Source organism: Scatophagus argus, chromosome 9, assembly GCF_020382885.2.
Source record: "Scatophagus argus isolate fScaArg1 chromosome 9, fScaArg1.pri, whole genome shotgun sequence".
Taxonomy (NCBI): domain Eukaryota; kingdom Metazoa; phylum Chordata; class Actinopteri; family Scatophagidae; genus Scatophagus; species Scatophagus argus.
The window spans coordinates 10,518,972-10,538,153 of record NC_058501.1 but is presented as its reverse complement, the minus strand read 5'-3'; the positions used below and the strand labels follow the sequence as shown (position 1 = coordinate 10,538,153).

At 39.3% G+C, this 19,182-nt stretch overlaps 1 protein-coding gene across 2 annotated transcripts; it reads left to right on the top strand.

The window, feature by feature from the left end:
- The first annotated feature begins 9,129 nt into the window (after window positions 1-9,129).
- Window positions 9,130-17,461, top strand: nrsn1 (neurensin 1). 2 transcript variants are annotated; one of them, XM_046400604.1, is made up of 6 exons: window positions 9,130-9,241; window positions 12,568-12,683; window positions 12,780-12,872; window positions 12,967-13,085; window positions 14,616-14,803; window positions 14,942-17,461. In XM_046400604.1, the coding sequence occupies exons 2-6, from the start codon at window positions 12,585-12,587 to the stop codon at window positions 15,043-15,045; spliced, it is 603 nt and encodes a 200-aa protein (XP_046256560.1). In that variant the 5' UTR covers window positions 9,130-9,241; window positions 12,568-12,584; the 3' UTR covers window positions 15,046-17,461. The 2 variants fall into 2 exon arrangements, with proteins under 2 accessions (XP_046256560.1, XP_046256559.1); XM_046400603.1 differs by having other exon boundaries at window positions 9,166-9,241; window positions 12,565-12,683.
- The last annotated feature ends 1,721 nt before the right edge of the window (window positions 17,462-19,182 follow it).

Genomic DNA, 19,182 nt, shown 5'->3' with positions numbered 1-19,182 from the left:
TTGTCTTTGTATGCAACTTTATACGCTTGTTAAATGTAACAACATTTGTTCCACAATTTGTCTGGGACATATACTGTATATATTCAGCCTCTGCCAAAAGCAGACATTCAACAGTTACAGTGGGTATCATTCACAATACCATGAAAGCTCTCTTGGTTTTTGTGTTACTGCTAATCTGACCCCTGCAAAATAAAACCCCATCTATTCCCAAAATGTCCTTTGATAGTCCATTACCACTGAAAAGAATACAGTCTGCCTTGTAGTCTCCATATGTTCATTCTCAAATCCTCACACAAAACAGCCATGCACACAATATTTCTTTTTTGCTCTTGATCTTGTAGAAACACAAACTGTCTCCCTCTCTCTTTTACACACACTCTCTCCCATACACATACACTGTACTCATTGCATTCACACTCACACAGCACATAGTCCTCTACTCCCAGTATAAAGCCTGGAGACAGGTGCTGGATTAGCTTTCTGGAAGAAAAGAGCTCAGCTCCTTTGATAGGAGTTGAGCTGGCCTGGAGAGCAGGGAGGCAGGTGCACCACGAGAAGAGAGGAGGGGAGAGGCGTGTGTGTGCGTGTGTGTGTCAGAGGATGCAGCCCAGTCATCACATCTATTGAGGGAAAAGAGGGGGCTTTTGGCAGAGCTGGCTTCTGTAATTGGAGAGCTTGGCACGGTCAGAAGTGAAGCGTGGTTGGCTGTTGCCACGTGGTGACAGTTGCTTGCCAGCAAGCCTGTCTATACACATGTACAGATACACGTTTCTTCTCTCCCTCTCTTTCTTACACTCACACACTCAGGCAGACATTTAAACTGTTGAGTACCTTCCACTAACAAACATTTGTTAGTTAGTGAAAGGCTTTCCTGATTCTCACCTGCTAACTGCTACTTGTAATGTATCATGTGATTTTCAGCTCATAGCAGAAAAAAAACAATCTTTTCATTACGAATTCAAAACCATTTTCAGATTTCCAGCTAAGATATTTCACAAGATATAGTAAATACATACAGTAGAAACACACACAAGCCTGTAACCACAGTAACCTCTTCCAGATGCTTTTGTTCTTAAGGACATCCCTGGGAGACTGTCTGCCACATGGGACTCACTCTCTCTCACTCACACAGTGAGACAGAGAGAGGGGGAGAGAGGCCTCACCTCTAATCCTCCAATTTGAGGCTTTTTTCATTTAAATGACCAATTACAGAGACGCAGGGAGGAAGAGAGGGGAAGAGACCCAATGTAGAGGGGGTTGAGGAGGAGAGTAAACTGAGCAGCAGATGGAACTACAGAATACAAAAAGAGCAGTGGATGGGAGAGTTACTAAAGAGTGCATCTTGTTCAAGTCCAGATGGACCCAAACTCGGCCTATGCCGACTGTGAGGCAGGTGCAAGGTGACATGTACAGTTACATGTTCACTTCAGGTTCAGGGATTAACTCAAGAAACAAAAAGTCTTCTATATGTAAGCAAATAAACATATAAATCCACTATTTATGTTTACAAACAGTACACAGGAAGGGCTCCATTTTCTTACAACGCCAAAATTGGCATTTTTCTGGCATTCAGCTGTTTTGATGAAAGCAAAAGGAGACTGGATGCCAAAAGAGGCCTCACAAAGGCAAATCATAAACAAAAAAAATGATACATCTTCACAGAGATTACTCTGTAGTTCGAGGCAATGATGGACGAATCCCCAGATTTCTCTACTCTTTCCAAACCCAACCTTCTCTAATATTAACCTAGACATAACCAGCTTTTTCTGAAAGTGAGAGAGAGAGAGCGTCTGTGGGATGTGATCCAGCATGATTAACTGCTGTTAAGTGTGGCCCTCATAAGTGATGTTTTGCCTGCAGAGCAAAGCAGAGACGATTGCAGCTCAGACTCATACATCAAACCCCATGGACTGCTGATTGATGACCACTCAGTGTAAATGTTTGAAATGGTACAATTAAAATATGGTAGCTGAGGATCACAGTAGAAACATCACACTATGCCCTCAGAAACTGTGTGATGTGTGGTCGGGCCTGTAGGTAAGAAGCTGTCACAAATCACTTGCCACCATTTATGAATGGCATATAATTATTATTAATATCTGTACATCAATACATTTTTCAAATAGAAGTATTTTCTTTCTCATGTGTCTTATTAACCAAATTAATTAATCATAGCTTCCATTTTAAGCCCTGTTTCCATTATTCTAACACGGGGCACATGACAAAGATTCAGATGAATTTAAACCAATTAATTCATCAAGGCACACATGTGCCTCTGTTCTATAAGACTGCATACATGTTGTTACAGTTTAATGTCTGTATTACTGTATCTTTGACAGCTTTGTTGTTCAGAGAAAGATCTCTTCCATCAGAACAGCACTTTTTTGCCTCCTGCAGTCAGCGGTTTATGAAATACAGCATGGCCTGAGTGGAAAGTCCGAGCTTCCAGCTCTGGTATGGCAGAATGACAGAGGAATCAATAAAATGAAGAATGGACAATAACACCAAGGCTAAGGTTCCTTAGATGGATAGATCAGGTGTCCCTCCCTCTCATCTATCATAAGGTGAGGTGGGGTGGGCTAATACAAGACAAGTAAAAGCATGTGTACTTAAATAGGAGTACAACATTTGATACATTTTTGCTACTTTTGAGATATTCAACAATAATGACTGGTTTAAAGAGGAGAAATTTTTAGATTCAGTTTTAGATGGGCACTTTGCAACTATAAGAAAGTATTTCGCAACAGTGAACTACCCTTGCCTCAATGTCCTAATTATTATAATTATTATTATTATATAATTATTATAATACGAAAGGTAAACCAATATGTAAAATAAATTACATAAAATTTGAAAAAGGTATTGCACAAGCCTCGACCTATGAGACAAGAGATATAAGTGATTCTATGCTAAACACTCTGAGATAGAATGTTGAATGGCAAATTGCTGAATTATGAAACATATTTTTTAAGTTTTTTTATATATATACGTATATATATATACATATATACGTATATATGGAAAGAAAGAAAGATAGATAGAGAGAGAGAGAGAGAGAGAGAGAGAGAGAGAGAGCACTCACTTACCTGGTGTAGATGCAGAGCCCATGATGCCCAGTAGATGTCAGCGTTGCTAGTATGAAGTTGTTATCGACACCAGTTCTGGTGATACTGCAGAGAACAGGAGACAAAATGTAAAACAGTTTAGCCAGTAGATTCTATGTCTTCATGACACAAAGGGCCTAACCCATGATTAGGGTTTATTGCTCCTACTGTCTCCTGACTAATGTCTGGTGATGTATTTTGGTGGTTTTGTGGACCTTAATTAGCCTCGACAATGGTTGCTAAAATTAGTTGTGAGTAACAAGTGTGACTATCTTGTGTATGTATTTTGATCTCTAAGTTAACTAGCAAGCAGGGAATGAAGTCATGGGAGAAGCTGAACTTGAGAGAGAAAAATTAATCGCATGCATTTATAGGAAACCTGCACATATTTGCTACTTCAATCTTGTCTTAACCCATATATTATTCCTTGTAAGGAAAAACATTTTCTTGTTTCTTGTAAACGCTGAGATGGACAGTGATGGTGAAACCTGAAAGGGAATGATTGAAAGGATGAGTCTGCCTGATCTAAACCTGAGCAGTGCTTTGTTATTGGACTTCCGTCATTAGTCATGGATTAGCCATAACAAACACCATGTTCGAGCATAAAATAATTCATATATGATAACAGACCACTTAGTACTTGATGCCAGACCACTTTGTGCCAAATTAGGCCAATGGTTGATGATCATCATTATGGTTGTACCATCATACCTGCGGCTGTATGTCTTGGACACTCAAATGACCACTGCTGAGAGTGGATGAGCTGCTAGGAAGGCTGCTGGACAGACTTGGTAAACCAAAAGGTGAATCTGGCTGAGGATGCTGTGATAGTCAAAGTGTGGATGAGATTTACCCTGAAAAGCTGAATGACTTTGGAGACTCCTGGGCTGTATTGCATTTACCAGTTGATTTATGTTCTAACCCTCAACTATGGTCATGAGCTCAGGGTAGTGACCAAAAGAATGAGATTTTGGATAAAAGCATAAAAGCAGGAGAAATTGTTCGAGGAGAACAATTTAGGATGGCTGGGCTCAGCTTTAGAGATAGGATGATGAGCTTGGACATTTGGAGGGTAGTTGGAGTAGAGCTGGTGCTCCTTCACATCAAGAGGAGAAAGAGGTGGTCATTCTGGAGTGTGATTGGGATGCCTCCTGGATGCCGCCCTCTGGAGGTTTTCTAGGCATGTCCAACTGATAGGAGAGTCTGGGGTAGATCCAGAACTTGCTGGAGGTATTATTTATGTTATCTGACCTGGGAAATCCTCGGGATCCCCCAGGAGAAGCTGGAACACATTGCTGGGAAGAGGGTTGTCTGGAATACCTTGCTTAACCTGCTGCCACTGCAACCTGAGCCCTCCTAAGTAGAAGAAAATGGATAGATGGAGGTCAAAGCAAACTCATGTGGTAGTTATAGTCTACTTATGTTCATCTAAATGATTACAACAGCTCTTGTCATATCGCTGTACATGACATGTCTCATGTAGCTGCACTATTGCTGCAAATATAGGTCACAATGTGCTGCCAGGCAGCCAGGTAGCATTGCCCTACGTGCCAATTACAGTAAGCCCTCTTGTTTCAGACTACATCATCTAACAACCAGGAAATACTGTATGGCCCACAATTCAGACATTTTAGTAGATACATTTTTAAGTGTTTTTATTTTTTTATTATTATTATTTCATTGCATTTTACTAACTGACAACTTTTCTACTATCTTACAGTATCACCATGAACTTAAATTAGATTAGGGACAGTGAACAGTTACTCAGTAGCTCTGTTCAAAGGCATAGTAATATCTGCTTGACTGCTTTACTGCTTCTGCAAGATCGGTATCAGTTTATGTATGAATAAGGTGAATGCACTGCATTTCATTTCATGTCAATTATGGTACATGTGGGATTAGCATCTCTGAATAACCTGTGAACCCAATACACACCCATAACAGAGATATGCACTGTGTAAGTGTGGCATACCATTAGTGTAAATGGTCTATTGTATTTTTGCACTATGACTAACAATCTCTCCAATCCCCCCACCCCATTTCTCTCTTTTCCTCTAATGAGCTGTGGTCTGCTATCAGTCATTACAGAAAGCCTGATTATCCAAATGGCATTCAGCACACGCTCACAGACAACTTCCTGAAGGTGACCTTTTCACGTCGCCATAGAAACCGCCTCTCTCCCCTCAGAGATGCTCAGCCTGTACACAGAGTGAGTGAGAGAGAAAGAGATGACAGAACATTTTCTTCCAAACAAAAGTGCATTAGTATGCTACAAAGATGCACATGCACAAGTCATTTCATAGTGTGGCAGCACAGGTTATTTTACTTACCAACAATAAATAGATATGAACTCATCTATTATCAAACACTGGGCACTCAAAAGCTTCAGTTTCTGACACTTTGTTGTACCTAATGTAGCTTAACAACAGAGCTGAACAGAACAAAAGCAGATCAAGTCCTGGTCTGAAAGCAGTTCTCACGAACACACATATGAACACACTGATCTAAATACCCAGAAATGGGTTTTGCTCAAAAATACAAATAACTGTTACAAGTTAACTGCAAAGGCCTCAGTGAAACATTTTCTGTTTTGTGTGTGTGTATGTGTATGTATGTGTGTGCCAAGTTCTTAGACCCAGAAAAAAATGGGTTACCTAGATAACAAAGTAATTAACCTAAAAATAGTCAAAATAAGCAAATAAATAGATGGAAGGAATCTGTAAAGTCAGTAGTGCAGAGAAATGATGAATGAAAATTTGCTGCATGGATGGAAAACACAAACACAAGGGGTGTGCGATGAGGAGATCTGACCTAGGGCTGGCTGCTGGTCTGGCTTATATGAGGCACACATGTCCCATGCTGCTGATTAAGGTCCTAATTAGCTCTGCAGATCTGGAGAGGGAAAGCACAGCAATAGCACAGTGACCCAAACAGAGGCCATCACAGTGTACACTATTTTGTATTTTGTATGAGCACAGCAACACATGCAATGAGTCTGCAATTGTTAGTTAAACAGACCGCAGGGAGAGCTATTCTGGGCTGTCTAAAAATACACTACGAAACCACCACTGTGCAAAATAGGCTCATTCTGATTACATTCTGATAACACTGAGGTTTGCATTTGAGGGGGATGACGTTATTGGTTTGCACCATCAGCCAAGCAGTTGCTGTTCATTTGATCACTGCTATTGTGCTTTTGTTTTGTACTAGTCTTTATCACACAGAGGGGCCTGGGCCTATGACTACACACATCAGGCAAAAGGCAAGGATGCACCCTGGATGCTTCCCCAGTCCTTAACATGACATCATCTGTATGTGGCTCATAGGCAGTACCACAAATATAACATGAGATACATTGTCCCCGAACCCACGACATTTAGTCCAAAGCCACCATGTGTTATATGGAGTACAATGAAATATACATGTAAAAAGTAAATTAAATTTTCCATATTAACATATACCTTTAAAAAATAATCAAGCCTTATCAGTGGGGACCCATGTTTACAAATTGCTACAATATGCTTGAATATCTTAAATATACACAATATCTATCCATCCATCCATGCATCCATTTTCTTCCGTTTTATCCAGGACCAGGTCAACCTCTCAGTGTTTTATTTTTACTACTTTCCACATTGTAGATACATCATGAAGACATCAAATATATGAAGCAGGATATATGGACTTATGCAGCAAAGAAAAAAAAATGTTAAATAACTCTAAATATGTTTTATATTTTGGATTACTCAAAGTAGCCACCATTTGCTTTGTTGACAGCGCTGCAAACCCTTGGCCTTCTCTTAATGAGCTTCATGATGTTGTCACCTGAAATGATTTTCACTTCACAGGTGTGTCTTGTCAGAGTTAATTTGCGTTGAGTTGGACCATCATTTATTTTTCAATAGGACAATGACCCCAAACACACCTTCAGGCTGTGTAAGGGCTATTTGACCAAGAAGGATAGTGATGGAGTGCTGCGCCAGATGACCTGGCCTCCACAGTCACCTGACCTAAACCCAATCGAGATGGTTTAGGATGAGATGGACTGCAGAGTGAAGGTAAAGGGGCCAACAAGTGCTCAACATCTCTGGGAACTCCTTCAAGACGGTTGGAATGAGCGCATGAAGCTCATCGCGAGAATGCCAAGAGTGTGCAAAGCAGTAATCAAAGGATGGCTATTTTGAAGAATCTAAAACATAAAACATGTTTTGAGTAATTTCACACTTTTTTGTTTACTGCATAATTCCATATGTGTTCATTCATAGCTTTGATGTCTTCAGTGAGAATCTGCAATGTAAATAAAGATAAAATAAAAAATAAAAATAAAAAAAATAAAGAAGAACCATTAAATGAGAAGGTGTGTCCAAACTTTTGACTGGTATATACACAATATATATATATATATATATATATATATATATATATATATATATATACACACACACACACACACACATATATACATACACACACATATATATATATGTGTGTGTATGTATACACGTATATGTATATCTGTATGTATATATAGTAATTTGTCATTTATAGAATACAGCTACAAGATACATGTCCTCATACAAGCAAACTGAACTGCTCATTTGAAGTACAAAGCAAAACAGTCTCTCCTCTGAGACACAACAGCTTCTTGTCCCAAGGTCATAGTGATGGCGACAGCTGTTCCAACCTTGTCGTCTTCCTTTACTGCCTGTAGTACCGCCTGTGATGTCTTGTGCACACTAACCTGTCCTGATTTTCCTGTTAACAGAGACATGCCATTCAACACCTGCCAGCCAGCTGTCAATCTTGACTTATTTGCCTCAGCCCATCATCTGGCCCAGTTACCTGCCAAAACAGCTCCCCATTCATAATCAGAATCAGTGTAGCTGTCAGTCAGTTTTTCTCAATTTGTTGCCTCAGTGGTTTGGCCTTTTTTGATACTGCTTGAATGTGTTAGCGCTCTTAATATTACTGGCCTGAGGTGACTAAAATTCTTCTTCTTCTTTTGACCAAATAAAGACTGTCTTTATTCTCATCTTTCATCTAAATAATCCAGTTTTACAAATATCTAATCTCTCTGAACAGCCTTTGAAAGTTAATGTTGATTGATGTTGTCCAAGTGCAAGTGGGAGGCCTTTTAGCTGTCACATCCTCATATAGGGAACAGAAATGTGGACAGTTCATAATGCCGGGCATAATTATGTGACTTGAATTAAATTCTGAAGCCCGAAACAAAGAAAGCCAGCATTTTCCTAGAGATACAGTATATGACACCACTCTCCTCATAGAGAATTCCTCTGAATGTCACCCTAATTTTAGGACTGACACTACTCACACTTACTCCTCAATATGTTTTTGTACCTAGTGTTTCTAAAACTCTGATATGATAGTGAGGCTCGCACTTTGCCATTTGATCAGTTACAAAGCTTAAAAATCTGAAAGTGTCTCTCATTTTGATGTGTTGAGTCTGAGTGAATAAATCATGAAGATGAGTCTGACTGAATGGAAGCCTCCTGCTCATTCTTAATTGGAGAGAATTTCATAGCTGCATCGTGATGTGGTTTATCGTCATCTTACCTTCTTCAAGAGGAGCACTGGGGTGGTGACTAACCTTCATTTCAACAGTGTACGTCACTGACAGTACTAAAAATAGACTGCCCTGGAATGTGACTGGAAATCTGGATACAGTTTGTGTGTATTTTGTATTATTGTGTAATGTGACTGAGTGACTCAAATGCCTTTCTCTTCTGACTGTCCTCACTAGAGGTCTTCATGTTTGTCTCTTTGACTTGACTGGTATGACATTCTGATGAGCAAGGGTTTATTAGAATTTTACTGTGTATTGAGCTTGTGCTTTTATATGTGTTCCAGTAGGTTCTGTTAAATGCATATCTATCTATGAATCCATCCATTCATGAATGTTGAATCTTGAATGAACGCCTCTCTGTTCACCTATCTGGTTATTTACGTATATTCGCCACTGAATCACATTTTGTTATGGATGTGACGCCTGCGCAGTAGTGAAAACGTGAATCATCGACGGAGAGAGAGAGAGAGCGAGAGAGAGAGGTGCCTGTAGAGTGATGGGACCCGGCTGAGGAACAGCAGCGAGTGATCACTCTCTGAGCTGGTAATGACAGGTAAATTACGATTTTAATGATTCTTCAAAACAATTTGTGGAATTCTAGAAGCTCAGATAGACCGTTGATTTAGTAAATAACGTATCGGGAAATCATATTTCCTGCAACGGTGTCATCCGCGCACACGATATCATCTTAGACGTCTGAAAGTAGCGCTCATGTAGGGGGAAAATGTCGAAAAATGTTCTTTTTAAACTTTGTGTTGTCACATTTTATTTAAGTCCTTGGTTTCTGTGTTAATTTGTAAGCGTTTCGGGCGTTGGTGTCTTAATGAAGTAAATTCAAACTTCAGCTGTAAGCTTGTACCTGCAGTACCTGCAGATGTAATTGTATTTATTGATGATGTATTTCAGGTGGTGAATACGAACTGACATGGTCCAGATGTTTTGCTGTGAAGTCAGTCTCTTTTAAGTTTAATCGAGCGGCGTGCTGTGTGTCTATTTGCGTCTCATGGGGGGTTGGGAGGACGAATGGATGAGGTCTGTTTTGAGACTGGCGTCACGTATTACGTCTGTGTGTCTTCCTGCTGGGCTGAGGGCTGTATGGAAGCCTAACAATGGCGCTCAGCACCACGGACAGCTCCCGGCTCAACGGTTGATAGGACACCGTATGGTCATTTACATCCTCATTTTGCTGATTGTATTCATGTATTGTGATTTTATATTTCAAGAAGTACTTTGTTTAAGGGCAAGATACATCAGGATTTATTTGGTTTGCTTTTCTTATTTGGTTTGCTTTTCATTTTTATGAAGGATGTACCTTCATAAGAATGAAAGTGACCTCAGGGGAGCCATCTGCAAGCCGTTAGCTCGGCTGAATTTAGTATTTGACCATTTACACAGTCCGTTTTGAGAGTCTTATTTTGCCTTGGATACAGATGATATATTACATTGCAGTTATCTTATTCAGGGAATCAAATAACCTTTTGTGTAAGTCCATTTGTTTTACACTGGCTGTGTGTCTGGTTCTCTATCAGACTCTATCGAGCATCATAAGATTAAATCTAAGAAATAAAAGAAGTTTTATGTGATTTCAAAAACGTGGTGTTCCTGTAACTTGTAAGTTATATGAATCAACAATCTCTTGTGTAGCCATATTTTTTTTTCTTTATGTGGTTGGATGATGAATGTTTAAACTTTACTGAATATATGCAGATGCGGGCACATGAAGATATTGTGGTATCTGGGCAGAGCCAGATGTTCGTGAGAGTTCTCAGAAAGTACAAATTAATCAGTAATATGATGAATATGAGGTACCAGGGAACAACGTCTCATCTTAATGCAGCACTGCATTCACTGCACTCGTGTTGTCTTGCTGAAACTTCATGTTTCGTAATTATTAGACAGGAGACAATGTCCATCTCCTCCACATCTTTCTGAACATCTATCACCTAAGTGTTATTCAGACATCAATAATGATTTTCAGATTACAAACACAGTGGCTGCACAATAGAATGACAGCATATTAGCTATGATCACCTGTATAAAATGTTTACATTGTGCAACAGCTCAAAAAATATCACCGTTGTGCTGACTGGAGTTTTTAATCCAATTAATCCAATTAGAAAGGTAAACCCTAAAGCAAAGGTTTAGGAATAAAGGGTGTCATATGCTATACAGATTGCAAACTTTTTTTAAGCCGATTGGTGATTTGTAACTGTGGGCCAAATAAATAAAATTGATTATAGCATCATGCAACACATGTTAAAAATAATAGGACAGTTGATGATTGTGTCCTTAAAGAATAAATTAATATAAGAACAGTTTAAATGCACAACAGTGTTCTAATTACATTCATGATAACAAAGTCAGAGATGCTCTTTGGTGTTTAGGCCCCTCAAATGTCCTTCCATGAGACAATAAACAACTTTATGCAGTATTGTTACTGTTTTTCTTGCCATAATAAATCATTCTAATACTGTTTAAACTAAATAATACTCAAGAGTAAATAGTTCCCGGAACTTAAATTTATTCCTAAGAGGTCAGCAACATTTCTCAGATATCACTCACTTCACTTTTTTTCCTCCAGAGGTGTATTTATTTATTTATTTAACATCACCAACTAAATCTAGTCAATTTACCTCACTATTGTGATGATCCAACCTACTAAACCACCGGTTCTTTTTTTAAAATTTGATCTGGATTGTCACATCAATTACAAATATTGCCACATATTGTTTGTTTAGTGCAGTTTCTTTGTCCATTTTTCATGCACATCATCAAAAAGCAGATGATACTGCTTTGGAACCATAACATTGACAATTTCTTTTGGCGTATACAAGACGCATTTCCAACACAGGGATCAATATTTTATTCTCACTTCTGTTCCCAGTCTTTTTCTGTTGTTTTGCAATAGAAGCAGCAGTTGAGATTTAATGCTAGCTGACAAAAACTTGAAGCATAGCTGTGTGTGTTTGTATAGAGGCAGTGAACTGTGAAATGCCTCTGGATCTCTACTGAATGCTGAGGGAACAGCAACTGTGTATAAAATAATATTTCCCAGAGTGGATTATTTATTGTCTTTTTATGTGACTGCTGGTGTTTGTTTGTTATTATGGCAGCAAAACAAAGAAAAGGTTTTATGATATAATGTATACAGCTGTATGAGAATAGCTATCAACATCCCTTGAATAAGCTTTATGAGCTTGGGCAAATTGTTTTCTACTGCACATTACTAATCTATTAAAATATCTGTTTTTAACCTCCATCATCAAAATTTAATAGCAGTATTGCTGTATTGTCCTTTATTTGGAAAGCAGTTAACTGTCCTTTCTGTTGATATCTTTGTTGTGTGAATCGAAAACCTGATACATTATCTGTTGTGTAAGACAAAAGGCTGGTAAGGTGGAAAAGTGGATACAGTAAGTCCTTATGAAATCCTGTAAACTGTAATTTACTAAATATAGCTTTGATGCACAATACAAAAATGGATTTCGATGATGGGATTTCTGTGTGAAGCACAATATGAAACACAAAAAAGGTTAACTCTGCACATGTCAGTACTCTTTGTATTCAGCGGGCACATCATTGAATCTAACTAGGAAGACCGATGTAATATTTCCCAGCTTATTTCATAACAGCAGACAAGAATGCATCATTAATCTCAATGTACTGAGGCACCCATGCCTCCAGTACGATGTTACATAACCTTCTTGCACTGTGTGAGGGTACATTCTTGATTTTTATGAATACATAAATGTACTGCGTATATGTGTGTATGTGTTCATGCACTGGAAAAAGCTAGAGAGAGTTTGTCCACAAATCATGTGGGTGGTTTCTTAAAGCAAATGTGCAGTCATGTATTCGTGTGTGTGTGTTCTCAAGCAGGTAGACAGATGTGAAGGATGACTTCTTGCTCAGAGATCTGTGGGTCGGAGTATACCGAGCAAGCTCAAACCCGCGGGAACTGCCAACAGTATGGGGTCCGCTCCTACCTACACCAGGTACTACACAGACACACACACACAAGAAGGAGGGAAGAGTATGGGACATTCCACTGCAAATGTCAAGCATTCTTTCTCTCTCTCTCTCTCTCTCAGTTTTATGAGGAGTGCACGGCTTCTATCTGGGAACGTGATGAAGATTTTCAGATTCAGAGATCGCCTAGCAGGTGGAGCTCTTTACTCTGGAAGGTGAGGTGTAAACATTGATCTGCAATTATACTTTGGTTTTGCAGACTCTCCTTTGTCCTGCAACTTTGGTTGTTTTTTTTTTTTCCCCCGCTAGGTCTGTCTCGCGTTCGGCACCCTGATCTTGCTTGCTGGCCTCATTGTTGTTTTGGTGGGTTATGCCACTCCAGTCAGGATTGAAGCATTTGGCGAAGATGATCTCCTTTTTGTTGACAGGTACGGGAATAATACGGTGTATTAATGAGATGGGGTAAATGTAATCTCTAATACTTTAACATAAATATTCTGGACATTCTTTTAGTGATTATCTTTACAACTAGCCAGTAAAATGCATAGACAAAGACAGTCTGATTTGCATATCTGAAAAGTCATCCCCATGGAACTAGACATCTGTGAGGTTTGCTCCAAATCACATGTTCAGTTTTCTTTAATTTCACCTGAAACTCTCAAACCGTAAGTATATTGAGTTTGCTTCTATCGATTGCTGTTTATTTTGGGTTTAAGTTAACTTTTAAGTGACATCATGCTGGTCTGGCAGAGGTTCGTTGGAACAAGCCCTAATGTCAGCTTACAGCTGATGTCAACTAGTAATTAATAACGAATAAGGAACAACACTTTTTACTGACTCAGAAATGACAAGTCCTCACCTCCCCTAACTCATTCACTGACTCGATCCTCCTGTTACTAGCTCTAACAAACTCAGAACATAATACAAGGGCCTCGCATGAACGATCGCCTATTTGATCATTTTTCTAAATGCTAGTAAATAATGTGATGTTGAAAGGTGAAACTGTGAGGAAGTACACCACGTGGAAAATTACAGTGTGCATTTGTTCCAGCTAGTATGAACAGCAGCTTATTGACATTCAGCAAGAGTCAGTGGGTACTGGGAGTACGTTGGTTCAGCAGGTGTGTGTGAGCAGAATGATACTCACCTGTCAGCTTGTCTTCAGCAGCTCTGAAACAGGTTGAGTGCCTCTGAGCAAATATCCAGGAGAACCAGCATCAAGCTCTGAAGCCAGCAATGGTCAAATTGTGTAGACTAATTACAACATCCCTGTCAGTCAGGGGCCAAAAAAGCATTTTTTGCCCACAAACAATCCTGTAAAAAAGAATAGCTGTAAATCGGTGAATGCATTTTTGCGTGAATCACAACTGAACAACTAAGTCGTTTCACTATTAGCATTTGAAAGAATAGTTGCACAATTAAATCATTTTATCCTATTCAAGTTTCAAGAAGGTTGAACAGAAAGTTAGCTTTCAACAAGTTCTGCGTGACTGACCTGGAAACTGAAGTGACTTGACGACCCTGTGCTCTTCAATGACTGACTCGTACAAACTAAATTAGTAAAAAGAGTTGAACCACGTATTTCATGCATAAAACAACTGCAGAGAGAAACAGACGTAATTGCACTTTGAGAGGTTAAGGTGAATTCATGAAAACCATGTGCGTGTGCGGTCATCAGATTTTCTGCAGTTGGTGTGACTGTGGGGAGTTTTTCTCTTCAGACTGCTCATTGATTAATCACAATGAAAAGAAATAATCTTGAATGTCTGTGTTTCATTTTTCAGTGACAAATATTTGTTTCAGTTCATTTTTTGTTTTCATTGTCAAATTTCATTGTTTAATGCCAATGCTTATCGCCACTGTTGTGGTCCCATAAGGATCACAGTTATTGGCTCCACAAACACTGATGTAACACCTTTACAAAATGCCTTAAGCGAAATTATCTTTTTCTCGAACAGTCATGCAGTCAGCTTCAACCGTGCACTGGATGTCTGTAAACTGACTGGTGCTGTGCTGTTCTGTGTGGGAGGAACCTCCATGGCTGTGGGTCTCCTGCTGTCAGCCTTTGCCAAAAGCTACTCCAAAGAAGAACTGTATCTGCAGCAGAAGTTTAAGGAGAGGTTGGCAGATCTGCACGCAACAGTTGGTAAGGTTTCACTCTCTACTTGTTGAGACACATTATGGAATGATGAAAAATTCCAGACATCAAGTATAAGGGTTATTTACTTTACAGTTACAAACCTTTGTAAGAATATCCCACGTAACAGGACTGCTTTTGTTGCAGGTACCCCCATAATGAGAGCACCGACCCCTGGGGAGGGAAAGGTGCCAGTCACACTTTCCAAAGTCCAGAACATCCAGCCAACAACCACAAAGTCAGAGACCTGATGGAAGTCAAGATGAAGGCATGAAGTGCAGAAGTGTGTGTGAGGACTGGGTTATTGGTGTGCAGACTGTGCGTGAGTGCAAACACGTGTCAGTCTATGTGCATTTCTTCTGTTGAAAGGTCAGCTTACATAACTGATAGTATCGATTTTTCATCTTTTTCATTAGCTGTGTTTGATATTAAGCTTGATTTAAAGGTTATACAGGTGCAGAGTTAATATAGCTGAGCAAAGTTTAAGTTTAAGTCTGCTGTTTGAACATCAGTTTTCATGAAATTCATAGTGGTCTGACAAAGCACAAGCAGGCTTGGAGCTCTACCTAGAAAGTAAACTGCAAGAAGAAATCGATAGAACACAGCAGCTGAACAACAACATCATAGTTTCCACTGAGTATTTCTCTGTTGAGAGGATTCACATTTTTGTGAAAGAGATTATGTTACTGCTAGAGGGTGTAAAGCACCACATGCAGTGCTTGAAGTTACTGGTGACTGGCTCCGATACACTGAAACGATCAAAAAAAAGTACTGAAGACAACAACCATTTTCTTTGCCTAGCATCTAAAAGTACATCAGAGGTTGTGCAGAATACTTTGTGAGTACATGCGTACGTAATGCAACCATTATAACACTCACAGTGAGAGCATTTGATCAAAACTGCACAATATGTATACCTGCGCTTTAGCTTAGTAATACTTCTTTTAAGCGCTGTTTATGTGCGACAACAGGTACAGACAGTTGACAGATACTTTGCTTGGAGTTCACATGTCATCAGAACAGATTAGAGATTAGAACAGTCCTCAAGGCCAGATTTCACACTGACATTTTCTTTTGCCTCATTAGGCCTCTGACCTTGTCTCTTTCAGCAAATCCTCAGAAAAGATCGATAGACAAGACCAGACATATTGATGAAAAGTATATTGAATTAGACTAGACATGCAGAACATTGTCTGTCACTTAAAGAAAAAACAAAACAAAACAAAAAAATAATCAGACAGAATACTTTCTAGATCATACAAATAAGGCATCAGTCATGCCTTCTATTTTGTTTTCTTTTTCACTCCATCACCAATGCTTGTCCTTTCCTTGCCTCCTTTGCTCCCTGTTAGAAACACAAGCATGAGCTGGTAAAAAGGAAGGTGTGCCGCTGCTGCATGTTAAAATGAAGAGGCGCCTCCAACAACGTGACAGATGTGTTACACAACAGGGGGATGAATGGAGCACACTCATCTCTCCAGTGAGCTGCATTGTCTTTACAGGCCTCATTGTTTTCTGTCTGCCTGGATCCACACAGGCTTTAGATAAATTTACTGCCTCCCCGTGCTCACACACAAAACTCGAAACTACACAGGATATTCTGAAGTAAGCTCAACAGGATACAGCATCAGATACTATAGAAATGTGTCATCATACTTCCAACCGCAGTATGTGTGAAAAAGAAGTTGCAACAAGTTTTTTTCAGTCTGTTGTCAGAAAGTTTAGTACTAACAAACTGTACATAACAAGCTGTTAATGCTCATGTTTTGCTGCTTTTTAAATATTTTGTCTACCAGTATTTTAAATATATTTTGACCATGCCACTTTATGTTTGGTGTTGTTGGTATGTTTACCCAATGAATTTACTGAATACAGAAACAAAACATACTGTAACCGCCCCCGCCCCCAACACACACTTTTTTATTTTTTAAAACTGTTCTTGGTTAGAATAATGTTATAATGGTAGTCACAGTTCAAGTGCCATGAAACTACATGCCTCCGACTGTGCATCAATGCTGCTGGTCCTTCCAAACAATTTCCTCTGTTCAAATCCATACAGCAGCAACACCAGATACTTACTGTGTAAAATGTTCATGTAAGTTGACCTTTTAATATTAGTCTCACAACGTACACTTTCCTGCATTTCTACTTTGAAAATAAAATCAGTGATGTCATTTTAACACATTTGGTCTCAGAAACAACACAAACATAAATATAAGAACAACAATATACTGCAAACTAAGAAATTTTCAAAGAACTCACTCAACCACAGCAAAGCTGCAAACAAACACTATAAGAAGAAAAAACAAGCTGCTATAAACAAGCCCTCCAGTGTGGTCAGAGCATTAGTAAGTGATCAATAAATGTGATGACTCGTAGTTCCATGCTGTGAATTGTGAGTTTATTTTTAGCCTTATATCAACCAAAGTTGAGTTCTGCATAACAATCCCAAATCCACAGTACACATTTTTATCCTCTGAATCTGCCCGTCAAGAAATGGTCTCCCAGTTTCAGTGTTTTCTGACGTAACAGTGGATTCCCTCAGTAAATAAAAAGTATGCTGTAACTATTGGATGTCAGATTGGATAAACAACAAATATATTTCAATGTCTATATACAGTAAGCTATGTCTATTTTTCAAAGAACAATAAAACTGAAATATACGCAGCTCAAAATGTTTGAGGAATGTTTGATTTATTCCCATCGCCACTTCTTGCCGTTTACACAGAAACAAGATCAGCTCAATATGCTGCACACATTAAAGCAAAGGTCTTTTTTCTTCCTGGAGATAAATTGTATCCCCCTTCATTTTACGACACTGGTGTCAGTGGTGTTCCAACATACTAAGCCTTCATTACACTGTGCAGAACACTTACTGTAATCAGTCAGGAGAGTCATTAAGGTAAGGGAAGCACAGAAGGCCACCTGTGTTATAACCAGAGAGAGAGAGAGAGAGGAAGAAGGAGAGAGAGAGTGAAAGAGAGAGACCAAGGGAGGAGATAAGACAGAATTGATGGTAACTCCAGAAATAGCACCTTGAGGATCATCACCTCGTCTAGTCAGGCTGTATGACTCACTCACACTGATGCACCTTCCTCTGTGTCTTCTGCTCTTTGCTCTATCCTTCTACCTCACTGATGCTCTCCCTCTCTCGTGGGATGGTGACTCACAAACACATTGATTGCATGAATCCCGATTTGAACAGCTGCAGGGATGTGAGGACGTTCAGGCCATCAGAGACACTGAATTAGATCACAGTTCACACTATGGTTCCCCGCCTCTTGGAGGCAATTTATAGTGGCTTTGAGTAACCTTGTTTCATGGGAAAACAGAGAGGCCGAGAGACTGAATATAAGTAAAACTATGTGCTCAAAAATTGTTAATTGCAGTGCGCAACCTTGTAAAGCTTGTCTCAACTGTTGTTCTGACATGATTGAAACTGCTCAAAACATATTAAGCAATGCCAGAGCACCTGATGAAAATCTCCCTGCTAACCTGAACCCAGCTGTATGCTTGGCTGAGTGTTCAGCCCTGAAATTCTGTGGTTTAGAAGAAATGGTTTACAATATTACTGTACGTTTGTGCATTTATTTCGCTCAGATAGGAAAGCTGTTATGAACACAATAACTGGTAGGCATGAAAGGACTGGCTGATATTGGAGATTTATATTTCTGACAGGCAAAAAAATAATAGAAACATGGTGTAGCTCGCCATGTTGTCATTCTAGGAATCTTTGTTCTTAAAACCCGTATCATCCGATTTCTAACATGTATTTGCCTTTCAAGAAGCTCTAAATATCAATTAGCCTAGTAACATGGACGCCATCACTGTTATTTGTGCTGGATTGGGATTTATCTATCCATCCATCCATCCATTTTCTATACCGCTTATCCGTCACGATCGCGGGGGGACTGGAGCCTATCCCAGCTGACTACGGGCGGGACGCGGGGTACACCCTGGACTGGTCGCCAGTCAAATGCAGGGCCGACACACAAAGACAGACAACCACGCACTCTGGATTGGGATTTATGTGAAAGCTTACGTGTTGCACAGTAGTACTTTTGGTCAACACTGGCACCTACAATATATAATATCAATCTATACAGGAAGTGAACATTTATTTACTCACAAACCAGGCTTGACTACAGCTCTCAAGTACTTTGACTATCTCAATTTTATGCTACATTTCAAGTACTGTACCTTTTAGCCTGCAACATTTGACAGTTATGGGAACTTATTCCTTCTGTAGATTAACGTTTAAAACTTATAATGAGCATATAAAACATCATTGGTATAAAACACTATTGTATAACTTAACTTTTCTGTAAAAAATAGAAAAAATATTCTTAAAGTTTACTTAAAAGATCAAAATCCTTCTTCCATATCAG

Excerpts from the sequence above, each read along its gene's own strand:
- nrsn1 (XM_046400604.1), top strand. The coding sequence starts at position 12,585 with ATGACTTCTTGCTCAGAGATCTGTGGGTCGGAGTATACCGAGCAAGCT. Across the intron at positions 12,873-12,966 it reads GGAGCTCTTTACTCTGGAAG|GTCTGTCTCGCGTTCGGCAC; the intron begins GTGAGGTGTAAA and ends TTCCCCCGCTAG. Across the intron at positions 13,086-14,615 it reads GATCTCCTTTTTGTTGACAG|TCATGCAGTCAGCTTCAACC; the intron begins GTACGGGAATAA and ends TTTCTCGAACAG.